Raw genomic sequence first — 14,900 nt, forward strand, 5'->3', positions numbered from 1 at the left:
GCACGCACGTGCACACAAACACACACGCACTGGTGCACATATCCTCACCGTCCCCAGGACGTCTGCTTTGACTTCGTCCCCTAATAATGGGAATGAGTCACCCTGAAAGTTCTACCCTCTTTAAGCAGCTTCTCTTGTGATCAAGGATCACAGGTGACCGTGGTGATCAAAGTGAGGTCCATCTGCAGCCAGCCACCAAGTGAGCTGTGGTCAGGGCTGGGCAAGCCAGTGTGTCCAGAGTCGGGTGGTGTGGGGCCCAGTTACATAGAGTGGGGATAAGGCCACGATGGGGATGGGGGCGCCAGGGCACGGGACAACTACAGTCCCAGGTTAGGGTCGGTGCAGGGTGGGGCCCAGGAACCGTGCAAGGAGACAAGTGTATGGCTGGATTAGCAGTCAGGGTGGGGCCAGCTTTGGGGGCCAGTGTGCCACCAGCAAAGGAAGTCTGGCTGGACTGGTAGGACTACCTCCAACTCCAGCAGGCCAGGGGGTCCTTTGTTACCTGAATCCAGGGCCCTACAGAGGCAGATGCCCTGCGTCAGCCTGCAGGGAGCACCCCCCGCCGAGCACACCCACGTGTGGGTCTCAGGGCAGCCCCCAGGCCCTGTGCACACAGACAGACCCAGACTCCTGCACAGAGAGGCCAGGGCACGCGCACCTATGTGTGTCCAGATGTGAACACAGGATACAACATGTGACAGCTGCACGCTGGAGTCTCCTCAGGATAATTATTTATTATTCATAGTCATCAGCATCTTCATTAATTATTCATATGATCCTTAATTATTATCCTTAACAATAAGAGCAGTAAATAGCAGAAAAGTCCTTGAGGTGCCTAAGGCCCAGGGCCGGGTGCCTCCGGGCAGTTAGACCAGCTAATGCCCTCAAGGCAGTGGGGGGACCACAGGCCCCCTGTCCACTGCCGGCCCTGCCCCTGTCCCTCTCACTGGGGCCCAGGGGACTGCAGGAGGAGATGGTCCCAAGGGCTGGAGGAGGAGCTGTTCCTTCGACTTCCTCTCCCCTTCCACGGCCAGGGCCTCCTGAGCAGGACCTCCTAGGGGAAGGGCCCGGGTGGTGCCCTGATCCCTGGGTGAGCCACATGTCCACACTGGGCAGCCCCACTAACTGCCAGGGTCTGAACCGTGTCTGTGCAGGGGCTGGGAGGTGAGGGCCCCCAGCTGGCCCGGCAGGGAGAGGCGTCGAGCGGGGCAGTCTTGGGTGGGCTCTGGGGCCCCCGGGGGAAGCTCCTCGCACGCCATGAACTGGGAAACCTGCGAAGAACACAGAGCATGAGCAAGTGTGGAAGCCGTTGGGGGCGGGGAGGGGGCGCAGGAGGCAGGAGAATCCCAGTGGCAGAGGACAGACAGGAGGACAGGAAGGTGGGGAGGAGGGTCAGGTGGGCAGAGGGAGGTCTGGAGGAGACAAGGCAGGCAGACAGGACAGGGACTACCAAGGGGAGGCCCTGAGGTGGGAAGTAGAGAAATGTACTCTCAGAATGCAAGAGCCAGGGGCCCCGGGAGCAGCAGCTGGAGAGCTTCTCCCTGACACAGGGAACCTCGCCCCCAGCCCAGGGAAAACTCAAGGCCATGGCCTCTTCCCCAGAGAACATGGCAGCCGAATCCAAACCCGGCTCTGGGACAGAAGCTGGGACAGAGAGACAAGGTTTCTTCCTGCAATCTAGAAAGAACTTGGAGACCTAGAAACAGAGGCGGGCTGGCAGCCAGGCATCTGAAGGCCAGGGAGAGGGCCGGGGCAGGCAGGGGAGGGGCTGTGGGTGCTGCCGAGTCTGCTGGCGAGAGCTGTGCGGGGGAGGCTGTGAAGGAAGACTGGCACATTTGCTGACGTGGGCCCTGGTGTCTGCAAACAGGAGCAGGCAGCATATGGGAGGGGGAGAGGATGCCAGGGGAAGGGGGGGCAGATCCCAGGCTGCCTCTGGCAGCCAGAGGAGTCCCTTCAGGGACGCCCAGGAACTGGTGCAGGGGGCACAGACACAGCTATCCTGCAGAGACCAGGAATGAGCATATCCACTCAGGAAGGGACAAAGGGCCCATCTCTAGCAGAGGAGAGAAATGCAGGCCCTGGAAGTCCTACCCTCAGAGGCTTAGAGCTTGGCACCTGGGGAAATGCCAGAAGCCGTCAAGACAACCCTTTCAATGGCTAGTGCTGACAGTGAAAGTGGGCAGGACAGTCAGACCAGGGGAGTGTCCGTCACAGCAGGGACCTGGGACCCTGTCCCTAGACATACTGGCACACGGCCCCCACCCCCAGGCCTCAGGCTCAGTCAGTTCTCCTTGGAGACCACCCACAGCCATGACACAAACATCATGGTTAGATCTGGCCCTTCAGGTGACACTAGGGGAGCCCAGGCCACTCAGCCTGCTAGTACCCTGTGCCCAGCTGTCTTGGGGCTTGGACTGGGGCTCTCCTGCCCTGCCCTGAGCCCACAGCTCCTGAGGCAGCCTCCTCCCGGAGTGCAGGGGTGAGAGAAGGACAGGAGCAGGGTGGGGGAAGGCTGGGGCACCAGGCCCAGCAGAAAGGGCAGCACAGCAGGTCTGGGGTGGAAGCTTCGCAGAAAAAGGAGGGATGGGAGTGCCGTGGGGGAGGGGGCTCAGGAACTTACCTGAGAAAGCGAGTCCAGGGTGAGGGTAGGGATGGGGCTGACGGGTAGTAGAGGGGAGGAGGAGGCGGGGCAGGGCCCCGGGGTGGTCACAGCACTGTAGGCCGGTGGGACCAGCGTCATCTGCCTCTGTAGCAGCTGCAGCACGGTGGCCATGTCCGCACTCAGCCGGGTCTCCAGCCTGGGGCAGGAAGGAGGGAGGAGGATGCTCAGGGAGGTGAGGACACCAGTGACTGATTCCACTGGAGGAGGGGCAGCCAGTCCCCGCAGGCCCCCTCTGCACTCTGGGTGGCCGCCCCTGGCTCAGCTGCGAGTGGAAGGAGAGGAACCGGCTGTGGGACACACAGACAGGCCTGGACCGAGCGGACACTCTCCCCTAACCCGCCGCGCCCCCACCTGTTGAGCTGCCGCTGCAGGGCGTCCAGCCTGCTCTCCACGTCGCCCCGGGGCCGCCGGCCCGGGCTGGAAAGGGGGATGTTGAGGAGGCTGGGGGCGGGGGCGGGGCAGCGAGGCAGCTCCTGGTACTGGCGGCCGCGACTGTCCCCCCAGAAGCTGAAAATGTTGGACACTCCCGAGAAGGCACCTGGAGCCAGAGAGTCGGGGTGAGGCGGCGCAGGCCACCTGCCACCCGCCCCCGCCCCCTTCCCGGCCCGCGGTCGCCCCGCCCCCGTACCTGACAGCGGGTTGCAGGTGTCGCTGCTCTTCTCGCAGTCCTCGGTCAGGGGCTCCCCACCCGGCGGCTCTCCGGGGGGCCTGGGGCTGGAGAAGGGCACCAGGCGGAGGGGGCTGGAGCTGCGGCCTGGGCCCTCATCCTCACTGCTCTCTGGGCTGGAGGGGCCGCTGGACGGGCTGTCCCCCCAAGGCCCCCCCGGCCGGCCCCGGCTACTGGGCCCTGCCCCCGCCCGGCCCGGCCCCAAGGCCGACACCTCCCCTGGCTGCTCCGTGTCTGTGGGAAATAGAGAACCGGCCTCAGAGAGGGCAAGGGACACGGGGAAGGGGCGGGGAGGCGACAAGAGTGAGCCTGCGGCAGGATGCCCCGATTTGTCCCCAGCTGTTTTCTCTGCTATGCTCCCCGCTCTCATGGAGAGCCCCTGGCTGCCGAAGCGCTGGCACTGGCCGCAGGGCCTCGCCCTCCTTTGCCCCTCAGCTGTTTAAGGCAGCGCCCGCCGAGACCACGGCCCCTAGAAAACCAAAAAGCCTAGGCATGCCCTTGCCCTGGAGAGTGGGAGAGGGCTTCCTGGAGGAGGTGACAGCTCAAGCGGGCCTGAAGCACAGGCTCTGGACAGCTGGGGCGAGGAGTGGGCGCACTGGAGGAAGGGACAGGAATGTCTGGAGGCCTGGGTGGAGCAGACACCGCCGGACCCGCCCTCCGCTCTTCTCCGCGCCTCACCTAGACCCGCCACTGCCCCGCCTCACCCTTGTCCGTGCGCCTGCGGAAGGACAGCTTGCGCTTGCGCTGCCGGTTGAAGCCGCCCTCTAACTCTGTGCTGCCAGGGGAACCCGGGATCATGTTGGTCTGGAACCAAGAGCGGTGTGAGGCACGGTGCTCTTCCGCCCCACTCTCCTGCCGCACCCAGGTCAGCCCGAGGCCCCTCTTCAACATAGAAAAGGTGGGACTGGGCACTCCTGCTCTGGAGAAATGTGCTCCCCGCCACCAACTGTGTCACCTCTGCCGCCGACAAAGGCCGAGGCTGGGCCTTTCATAGCCTGGTCTATGATATGACTTGACAGACAGGGAAACTGAGGCAGAGAAGCATCACATTCAAGGCGACACAGTGAAGGGGCAGCTGCACAACTGGGAACAGAAGGCAGGTTTCCCGGGGATGGGGACGGGCTCGGGGTGGCCCACTCACGTCTCGCAGGTTGAAGGTGATCTCCAGGCTGGACCAGAAGTGGTCCGAGAACTCCGGGTACATATCCAGCACCTCCAGCAGGTCGTCCCTGTGGATCTTGTGCAGGTCGCAGTAGGTGAGGGCCCGCACATCCCCGTTGGACTTGCCAGGCCTCGCATACAGATTCAGTGGCTCTCCAAAGATGTCATTCTTCCCTGAAGGCCACGGAGAGGACAGAACGCTCAGCCCCATGGGGCTGGCACTGAGGCAGCAGGCACCTTCTCCAGGCATTCCCACCCCTCAGCCAGGCCACCCACCAGCTGGCCCTGAGCCCACACAGCCAGGGGGGCATCTGCCAGCCCATCCTCCTCCAGCCCCCAGCAGGCAAGACAGTGCCAAGTGGCCGGCAGTGCCTGGGGCAGAAGGGGCCAGGAACCTCGGGTCTCCATGCCACCAGCAACTGGGACCTGGACAGCAGGACAAGCCCGGATGCCCCAGCTCTGCCCATGGCCCTGACGTGCTCAGGTTGTAACTCCACTTCCACCCCCAAACCCCACATCCCAAACACCCTTCTCGCCAACTGCTGCACCCTCATAAGCAATGGCCTTCACATTGTAGCTCAGAACACAGCAGTGAATCAAGTCCAGCTTTTTTTTTTTTTTTACTGAAAGAAAGTATGATAGCATAGCTTAGCACAGCATAGAACAGAAAATACTGGAATACCAGCTACCACACGTACTAAGGCCGAGTGTTGTGTGGTGAAACTTTGGTTTCCGTTGCGGGTGGGGAAAGGGTGTTTATGGAGTGAGTGTATGTTTGTTCCGAACTGAGAAATAACAATCCCGAATATCCCGCCTTACTTGCCCTAAGGTGTGCAGGGCCCAGGGAAGGAGAGGCAGAGAGCAAGAGGCCCCAGCACCCAGGTACACCTAACCACGTGTACAGGGGGGTGGACAGGAAGGGGTCGGAGGGGAAGGGGGCAGGGCTCCCTGTGCTTTGGACATGGCAAGGGGACAGGCGTGATTATTTTGCACGAGGCTGCAGAGAACCACATGGCCCTTAGTAAAATCAGATGCACAGCCTCCATGTTAGCATTTCTGCCCCCACTGCCCACCTTGGAGGATCTACATTTGATCCTACTTTAAGAAAGGAAGAAGTGTCTGTCTGTGGGGAGATCCTGAAGGGAAGAGAACGTGGGAACCCTCAAAGTCAGTAGCCCTACCCCATGTGGGGCTCCCCTCTGCTGCCCCTCTTGGAGGGCCTGAGCTTGGGTGAATTAAAGGAGCCCAAAGACCCTCAGGCAGCTGCAGGTCCACAGCCCCAACAAATGAGCATTCAGAAGGCTCGGACCTCTCTAGGCTGCCGCGGGCATTCCCAGTCCAGTGCCCGTACCCCACCCCATACCCAGGATGGCCACAACGACGTCACCCCGCAGGATCTCGATGGAGCCCCGGGAGATGAAGTAGAGAGCGGTGAGCAGGTCCCCAGCATGCACCAGCGTGTCCCCAGGTGGTGCGTGTGTGGTCTTGAACTTCATGGCCAGTGCTCGCAGGCAGCCCTTGGTGGCCCCTCGGAAGGGCTTGCAGTGCTGCAGCAGCGAGCGGTTCAGGTGCAGGCAGATGTCAGCCTGCAGGCACTCAGGGAAGCCCTTCAGCACCTGGGGGTGGGCGGGGCCAGCTCAGCACACCCTCCTTGGGACCCCACCCCAATTCCACCCCACTGCCCCACCCCTCCATCTCAGGGAAACCTCATCCTCTGGGCCTGGGTGCTACCCCAGAGCAGTGTGGTGTTTCAGGAAAGACTCCAGCTTCGCCACCTCTGGCTGGGCACCCTTTGGCTCTAGACCTCCATGTACTTATTATATTTGTAAAGTGTAGAAACCAATTCCTGTCTCTGGCTGTTGTAAGGATATAACTCGGCCGTCCATGTGGAGGGCCTAGTATACAGCACCTGCCGCAAAGGGGCAGCTGGCCAGTGAAGGGGCGCCACGGGCTTCAGTTTCCTAGAGAGCAAAGGGGGAGCAACGTGCCCCTCGGGGTCTTTCTTAGCACTAACCAGGACCATCTGAGCCTTGCTCACTGCACCAAGAGGGTCCCTCCCCACCACCACTCCACTCTCCTCAGCCTGCCACCCGCCCGCCGCGCCGCTCCGGCGGCCTCACCGCGTTCATGTCGATGCCGTTGGTGTAGGACCAGGCGTGCTGGAAGTACTCCTCCAGGCGCTGGCGCAGCGGGTTGGGGATCTGGTGGAAGCGGATGAACTCCCGCACCCGGAGCATCTGCGTGTGGTAGCGCGCCGTGCCCGAGTACAGCCGCTGGATGATGGCCGACACGTTGCCAAAGATGCTGGCATACATGAGGGCTAGGGGCACAGAGGTGGGGCTGTCAGTATGCGCAGGGCCCCGCCTGCCCACAGGGACCCTGCTTGGGCCCTGCACCCGGTCAGTGACACCCGCATCACGTCTCAGTCTCAGTGTCAACATACCCCAGAGATGCCCAAGTACACACATGCTCTAGCCCTGCAGCCATTCCTGCCCTGCTGTCCCAGCCCCCAAACCGCATCATGATGCCTCAGGCTCTCCACCTTGGGCTGTCCCACACCACCCACCCCTGGGCACACTCACAGCCAATGAGCATGACGCAGATGGAGAAGATCTTCTCTGAGTTGGTGTTGGGGGAGACGTTACCGAAGCCCACGCTAGTGAGGCTGCTGAAGGTGAAGTACAGTGCAGTGACATACTTGTCCTTGATGGAGGGGCCGCCCAGGCCGCTGCTGTTGTACGGCTTCCCAATCTGGTCGCCCAGGTTGTGCAGCCAGCCAATGCGCGAGTCCATGTGCGGCTGCTCCATGTTGCCGATGGCGTACCAGATGCAGGCCAGCCAGTGCGCGATGAGCGCGAAGGTGCACATGAGCAGGAAGAGCACGGCCGCCCCGTACTCCGAGTAGCGGTCCAGCTTCCGCGCCACGCGCACCAGCCGTAGCAGCCGCGCCGTCTTCAGCAGCCCGATCAGCTGGGGAGCAGGGAGCGGGGACATTCAGTGTGGGGGTATGGGTGGGGGGCACTGTAGCCCTTGGAGGGGGCATCAGAGGTGAAACCCCCAAAGACTTCCTCCCCAGACCTCCTCCTCCTCCTCGTCGAAGCCTCCTGTCTGAAGCACCTCCACGCCGGGCCCAGCACAGGTGTCCCATTAATCTCTGTGCTACCTTTGGGACAAGGGGTCCTGGTCCCCATAGTCAGAATGAGGAAACAGGGGATCCAACAGGTGCAATAAGCACCCTGAGGTGACTGGCCAGAATGCCCACTGGCTTCTAGGGCACTTCCGTGTGACTTAGAAAACGGTGGCCCCTTTCGGTGCACAAAGTAGCAACCCTCTGGCCTCCAGCACCCTGTGAACTCATGGAGAGCAGTGGGGAGCGCGGGTCTGTTGGGTCCCCGGCCCTGCCTCTGCCATGCCCCCACTTTCTCTCTCCCCGCCCTCAGCACCCCTCCACCCCGCTACCTCCACCAGCTCTCTCCCTCTGCCCACCCTCCCATCCTCCCCTCTCCTCTGCCTCCCTGCCAACCCCAACCCCACCTCCTCGGAGCCAGAGCCGAAGATGAGCAGGTCGAAGGGGATGGCAGCCACCATGTCGATGAGAAACCAGCCCTTGAAGTAGTGGACAGCGATGCGGCCGGGGTGGCTGACCACCTCCTCGTTGGCGTTGACGTAGGTGGTGCGGAAGTTGATGAGGATGTCCACGATGAACATGATGTCCACGATGAGGTCCACCACGGCCAGCGGCTGGCAGGCATAGCCGCAGTCGGGGCCTGGGGGGCCCTCTTCTGTCTCCTTCAGCAGGAAGGCGGCCGAGTAGGGCGTGAAGACGGCCGTGTAGATGACGAGCAGCAGGATGAGCCAGTCCCACACGGCCTTGAAGGGGCTGTAGTGCAGGATGGTCCAGCGGTGGATGCGCGGCGCCTGCAGCTTGTACTCGGGCAGCACGTCGGCGCCCAGGGACAGGACCTGGATGGGAAGGAAGGGGGAGGGGAGGGGGAGGGCAGGCCATGGGACCTCAGCGTAGAAGCAGGTATCATCTCTGCTGCGGCCAACCAGAATAAGCGGGGAGAGGCCAAAAAGGTTTCCATCAGGATGCCCACCCCTCAGCCAAGCAACCACAGCAACTGACCACCCTAGACCTAGGTGTACAGTTCCCAAAATGCCACACAGCACAGGACCTCCTGGCTAGTTCCCAACAGTCCCAGCAGTTCCCAGCGGACCTGGATTCTGGGCCTTCTGCAGTGACACCCAGTGCTGCCACACCACCCTGCAGACCCAGCCCCACGGATTGTGCCTGGCACCATGCCATCTTGCCCCCAGCCCCAGACACCACACATGCTCTCACACACACACCAGTCTCTGTCTAGAAAATGTCCTAAGGACTACAGCTCCCAGCCCGGGCAGGGGCCTCACAGAAAATGGTGGTCACTGCAGTTCCCTCGCAGTCCATGTAGTGCCACTGGCCCAAGGACACTAGCCACCCAGTCTCAGGCCCCTTGGCCTTCTTGGGGGTGGCAGGGAGAGATCAAGACACTCCCACCCTCTGCTCCCCCAGTGCCCCCTCCACCCAGACCCAGGATGGCCCATAGTCCTCCCCCTCCCACACTCTTACAAAGGGACACAGAAGACAGCCCAACCCAGAAGAGACGGTGCCCAATGTACACAGGGGGACGTGCACACAAGGATGGCTCAGGAGAGACACACAGCCCTGTGCAGATTCACACGCACAGGCCGGAGGCAGGTCACCATCCGCCCAGGTGACGGTAGCCACAGCACTCTTTCTCCCAAGCCAAACTGGGGACAGCTCAGGCCAGCTTCCCCAAGCTGTGCCAGAAGCCTGCATCTGACCCTCTGTGCCCCTCCCCCAGAATCCTCTCACGGACATACAACTCACCCAAAAGCCCCCTCCCCAACTCTCCCAGCCTGGCCCCCGCCACCCCTGGGCAGCCAGCCAAACCCGAGGCCTCACCCAGCCCCCCTGAAAGCCAGAGCGGCTGGCCCCGCCTCCAGAAGCACCGGCTCCCGGGCCACACAGCCCCAGCTTCCGTGCTGGGGAAGCCCATGATGGACAGGGTCCCAAAGACTCCCTCCATGTGCAAGCTGGGGACATCCGCAAGCCACCTTCACAGATGGCACATTTGGAGAACATCTCCTTAGAGGAATAACGAGAAGTTAACACAGGTCATAATTAGTGGCGTGACCACTCTGGGATGGACGCAGGGCCTCCAGAGGTGCCAGACTGGGTGGGGGGCAGCCGGAAGGAGCCCAGGAACAGCCTTCGAGGTCCCATTTCTGCTCTGCCTTCAGCCCCAGCAGCCTGCTCCTTAGGGCAGGCAGCACATGCTCACGGGTGGTGGCCTTTCCGGGGTCAAGTGGGGATTGAGAAAAAGAACTACAGACAAGCGGGCAGAAGAAGGTAGCTGCCCCTGGATGCAACTCCTCCCTGTGCCTGAGAGGCCGGGCCCCAGAGGCTGTGCTGGAGCACCGCTGGCAGCAGCGCCCCAGGGCACAAACTCACACATGCGTGGGGCAAGCCTGGGACACAAGCCTGGACATGCAAACCGTGTCCTTACAGGGGCCGGTGGCAGCTCGGCACCCTCAGCTTACCATATGGCTTTGGGCCAGGGGCGTACCCACCCCCCTCCCCCGACCTGCTGTCCTATAGAATACTGAAGCCAGTACATTTAAGCCAAGTCCTGGGTCCTCACCTGAGGAAGACTCCCACCTGTACCTGTCCCCCACCTGGGAGGAGCATGAGAGCCAAGACAGAGAGAGCTGAGGTGCTGGGGGCAGTGGGGCGGGCGTGGGATTCTCAGACTCACCTCCGCGCCACCTCCCACACCTCCTCCACCACCACCCAAGCCTGCTCAGACTCTGTGACAGGAGGGCCACTGGGGGCATAGCGGTGGCTCCCAGGAGGTAACAGAGCAGTGCACGGCCCAGCCAGCACCCTAGGGCCACCCCTGAAGAGATGAGCCAGACACCCAGCTCGGCATGCCCTCACTATCTGCACAGTGGCTGTGACACCCCCGCAGATTCCAGCCTCCTGGACCCCCGAAAGCAGCCTGAGCCTCCCTCGCCTGTCATAGGGTCCACCCCCAGCACATAGAGTGAGGAAGCCCCGGCGCCTCTGTACTAGGCCTGGCTGCTGCCCGCCAGCCCTCTCACCGGCCTGCCCGCTAGCTCCTTCTCCTCCCTCTGCCTCCCTGCCATCCTCTCTGGGCTCCCGTCTCACTCCTGTTGTCTCTCTCCTCCTTTGCATTCTGAGCTTGAAGGCTGTGGGCAGCAGAAGCCACAGGACAGAGGAAGCACCAGCAAGGGGTCCACTGTGATCCTAACCTGGGAGGACAGCGGGCAGGAGCCCAGAGTAGACGAGCAGGGCACAGACCCCACAGCTCCCCAAACCCTCCTGCTGCCCAGAAGCGTTCTTCCCGGCCTGGAGCCAGAGCCCTTGGGGCTGCATTCCCACTTGCCAGCCACCTGCCTGGTGCCCCAGCCCCGGCAAGGAAGGGGAGGGGCCAGGGGTCACCTACCTCCTGGGCCACAAGGCTGGAGATGCGCACTGCCCGCCTCACCCGGCCTTTCTGGGCCCTGGGCCGCAGAGCCCCTGTCCCGCTCGCCTTCCCTGCTGGGGCCGCCATGGAGAACTTGGCTCCCCCCAGCCTGCCTGCCCTGGGGCCCGGGGGCCCAGCCAGCACCTCACCTGCACCCCAGCAGCAGTCCCAGCCCAGGCTGCACCCCAGAGGCTGGCCGACTAGCAGCCAGGGCAGCCTCTGGCATGAAGCCAGCGTGGCTGGGGCTGGACCCCGGGCTGGGGTCACCCTGGCAGGGAGCATGGGCAGCAGCCCGCCTGGCCTGGGCTGCCCATAGCCCCTGGTGCGGGCCCTGCTGCCAGGGTACTGCGCTCTGCCCGCCCGCCTGCCCAGCAGCCGTGGCCGCAGCCGGCTCCTCCAGCGGCCCCTCCTTCTCCCGGGTCCCCACCCCCACCCGCCACACTGGGCTCCCCCGCCCTGCCCGCCCCCACCCCGCTCAGGCTCCTGCGCCGCTCCCGCAGCCCGTGCCCCTCCCCCTCTGCCGGCAGCCGGCTTGTCACCATAGATTAATGGTCTCCCCGACACCCCCGCCCGGCCGGTCCAGTGCTGAGCCAGCCAGAGTCAGACAGAGACACCCAGAGATGGAGAGACCGCTGTTACTGGCAGGAACACACGCACACGCCAACACATACAGTAGGCGCACACGCACTGACCCACCCGGACACGCACATTGGGCACACACTCGGGCAGGGGAATGGGGCAGAGCCAGGGGCTCAGGTGGGAATCAAGAGAGAGGCAAGGGGGGAGGGGAGAGGGGAGGCAGCCAGATAAGGGCCTGGGGTGAGGGGGAATGTTCTGGAGTCAAGGCCAATGGGCTGGAGCCCTGGCAAGGGCCCAGAGAGCTGGAGGCAGTGGGAGCAGGGCCAGGAGGCTGCCTGGGGAGTGGGGCAGCTCTCACACGGGCCAGCCTGGGCAGCTGTTGTGGAAGTGGCAGGAGGGGGACAGGAGTCCCCACTGTCCCAGGCTTCACTCACTGCGTGGGCCCACTCCTAACCCAGCCACCCCTACCCCCAAGGCCAGGATGTGAGGGAGCTGGGGGCGGAGACTGGGCAGTGGAGGGGTACAGACCATCTTGCCACCAGGAAAGCTCCAAGACTGGGAGGGGACAGAAGACCAGACTGGCCCTGCCACAATATGGTCCTGGCCAATGCCCCCACAGGCTGGCGGTCTCTGGCCCAAGATTCAGGGAGCTGATCTCTCCATGTCTTTGTACCCCCACTGCCCCACTCTCCCGACATGAGAAGGAAACTCTCACGCTTTGAGACACCTCCAGGCCATCCTGGCCATCCTCGTAGTACCAGGTGCCTACCCTCTGCCCAGCTGGGCTCATCACCTGGCCTAGAAGCAGCAGGACCCTCCTGACCTGACCTCTGTGGCCTCTTCTAATTTGAAGCCTCCTCCTGTTGGCCTGCCCCACGGTACTGCCCTCACACACAGCCTGTGACCAGGCCCTCACGTCCCTGAAGTTGCCTGGCTCCTTCTCACGTCCCCTGCCTCAACTGCCCTGTGCTCACCCTGTGAGAGGCAAGCACCTCATCCACCCATCCTCTGCACTGCCTGCTCCCAGCACCTCAGTCCCCTCTCTCCGGGACCTCTCCGAGGGTGCCCGTCCCCCACCTTGAGGAGGCTTTCACCGGCTGGCCCCTCCACCCCACCTCTGTACCACAGCGCACTCCTACCCGCAAGCCCCAAGCTCCGCCAAGGTGAGGGGAGGGCCGGGCCCACTGGACACTTACCTGGGTGACCTTCTCAGTGACATTGTGGGTCCGATCCTTTATCTTGGGTGCTATGATTTCCCGGTCGCTGGTGGGTGAAGCCAGGAAGGGGTCGCCCTTGAGGTCCACAAAGTTGAGGGTGATTTGGGGAATCTTGCTAATGGTGCGGTAGCGCACGAGGTCCGAGTCTGAGGTGGAGTTAAGCAGGCCGCTACGCAGGGGGTGCATGGCCCCTGGGTGGAGAGGCAAGGCGGGGTCAGGTCAGCAGGCCAGGGCCTAAGGGGGGTCAGGCCCTGCACAGGCTGCAGCCATCGGGCACAGTGAGTCAGTGACGTCAACATAGGGGACTCGGGCGGTCCCAGAGAAACCGGTGAGACCAGACCCCTCCCCACTCTGAGGAAGCACACCATGATGCAACTAGGAGAAGACCAGGAGGAAGAAGGGACTGCTCAAGGATAATCGGACCCTGCCAGAGGGCCAGGTGGTGCCAGGTGTCCTTCACAGTCCCCAGAGCCATCCCTGCTCCAGGACGTCTTGGGACAGCCAGTTCCATGGGCCAGCCAGGGCCCTGGGAGTGGGAGAATGTAATGGGATGAATGGACATTTAATAGTGTAAAAGGCCACTTAATGGGATTAAATAAGCGCTTAATGGGATTTCCATCTCCCAGGCACCCAGGCTGGCGGAAAGGTCGGAAGCTGAGGGCCTGGCAGGGGGCAGCCTGGCCATGGGCCGGGGAGGCTGGGGCTGGGGCGGGCACTGGCACCGGCACTGGGGGCCCCTCACCGGTGCTGGCGTGGCGCGGCGGCGGCGGGGGCAGCGCCCCAGCGCGCATGGCCTCGATGTCGTCCGCCGACGAGGCCCGGCGCACGCTGGCGCAGCTCTCTCTGGAGCGCGTCCGGGCCAGGCTGCAGCTGGAGCCCGAGGCCTCGGGGTTGAGGCTGTGCGCCCGGGGCGACGGGTGCGGGCCGGGCGCGCTGGCAGGCGGGGAGCCGGGGCCCACCAGTGCGCGCCGCTCCTCCGCCGGCCGGGGCCCCGCCACATGGTTGTCCATCGCCGTCACCTCATCCAGGGCCAGCGACTCGCTGCTCGGCGCTGCAGGCGTCAGGTCCACGTCCACTACCACGGCCCCCGGGGTGCCCCCGCCGCCTGCACCGCCCGCCCGCCCCGACGACTCCCGGGCCGTCAGCGCCAGCAGCGCGGGCAGCTTCAGGCGGAAGGTCTTGGCACGGCCTGCGGGAGAGGGGAGGCGTGTGGCCAGTGCCATGCGGACCAGGCAGCCGGGAGGGAGCGAGGCCACCGGCGGGGAACGGGGGAACCGGGGACTCTGACAGCCAGCACCCCTCCACCCCACCCACGCACAATTTTTTGAACTCAATTCTCAAAAAACAGTCTAGAATAAATCTTATCTAAGACTCTGATCATAACAAACTGACTCTACATAAATCATCCCTGATTCTCACACCTGCTGGTGGGTCCCATCATCCCCATTTTAGGCACGAGGGAGTTTAGGCATAAAGGCTGCTGTAACCTGCTAGAGGTCGCACAGGAGGGGCCTGCAGGGGAATGAGTGACTAATGCTTCCTCCCACACCCTGCCACCTGCCGGATGGCAGCTGTAGGACAGGTGGGGACAGTGTTATTAACGTTGTCATTTTAGAGCTTGAGAAACCAAGAGGTGAAAGCTTTTATCATGACTCTGAGGGAAAAATTAAACCCAAAGAGGCCATCCTGGGGGGTGTCTGAGGCTTGGCATCAGCACGTGGGTGAGGGGAGGCCTCCGTGCCTCCAGCCACGGAGAGCATTCCCTCAGACCTGCCCTCGTCAGCTAAGGCCAGCGGGGAACTGGGCCAGGCCAGGAACAAGGACCAGAGGACAGAAACTACACCGGGAGTTGAGTCCCTGAGACAGAACTTTCCAATGAGCAGAGGGAGCCACTCCCAGGTGGCCCAGACCCTCTGGGAAGGGTGAGTTCCCATCCTGGGCTGCTCAAGGGAGGCCAGAGAGAGGCCCACTCCCAGGGTATGCTGTGGGGGGACGCAAGCAGGTGAGGCTAGGAAAACAGGTGCTATGCTGCCCCAAAGGCCTCACCCCCTGGGCCCTGTCAC

The 14,900-nt window shown here is 63.1% G+C and overlaps 1 protein-coding gene across 3 annotated transcripts in view; it reads right to left on the reverse strand.

Annotated features, from left to right (window-relative positions):
- Nucleotides 1-714: 714 nt before the first annotated feature.
- KCNH2 (potassium voltage-gated channel subfamily H member 2) overlaps nucleotides 715-14,900 on the reverse strand; it is a 33,189-nt gene continuing 19,003 nt past the window's right edge. Inside the window, exons 4-15 of one of the 3 annotated variants that reach the window (XR_011231755.1) lie at nucleotides 13,580-14,026; nucleotides 12,817-13,028; nucleotides 8,025-8,453; nucleotides 7,073-7,460; nucleotides 6,611-6,810; nucleotides 5,854-6,106; nucleotides 4,471-4,664; nucleotides 4,034-4,133; nucleotides 3,291-3,376; nucleotides 3,014-3,200; nucleotides 2,621-2,798; nucleotides 715-1,271 (exon numbers count right to left, since the gene is read on the reverse strand). Coding sequence is in view for 2 of the 3 variants with exons in the window: in XM_069461404.1 (XP_069317505.1) it covers nucleotides 1,122-1,271; nucleotides 2,621-2,798; nucleotides 3,014-3,200; nucleotides 3,291-3,563; nucleotides 4,034-4,133; nucleotides 4,471-4,664; nucleotides 5,854-6,106; nucleotides 6,611-6,810; nucleotides 7,073-7,460; nucleotides 8,025-8,453; nucleotides 12,817-13,028; nucleotides 13,580-14,026 (3,011 nt within the window). In the remaining variant the exon portion in view is untranslated. Of the gene's footprint in view, nucleotides 1,272-2,620; nucleotides 2,799-3,013; nucleotides 3,201-3,290; nucleotides 3,564-4,033; nucleotides 4,134-4,470; nucleotides 4,665-5,853; nucleotides 6,107-6,610; nucleotides 6,811-7,072; nucleotides 7,461-8,024; nucleotides 8,454-11,020; nucleotides 11,428-12,816; nucleotides 13,029-13,579; nucleotides 14,027-14,900 lie in introns of those variants that run through there. The other 2 variants (XM_069461404.1, XM_069461405.1) reach the window with 2 other exon arrangements.

This window comes from Eulemur rufifrons, chromosome 29 (assembly GCF_041146395.1).
Source record: "Eulemur rufifrons isolate Redbay chromosome 29, OSU_ERuf_1, whole genome shotgun sequence".
NCBI lineage: Eukaryota > Metazoa > Chordata > Mammalia > Primates > Lemuridae > Eulemur > Eulemur rufifrons.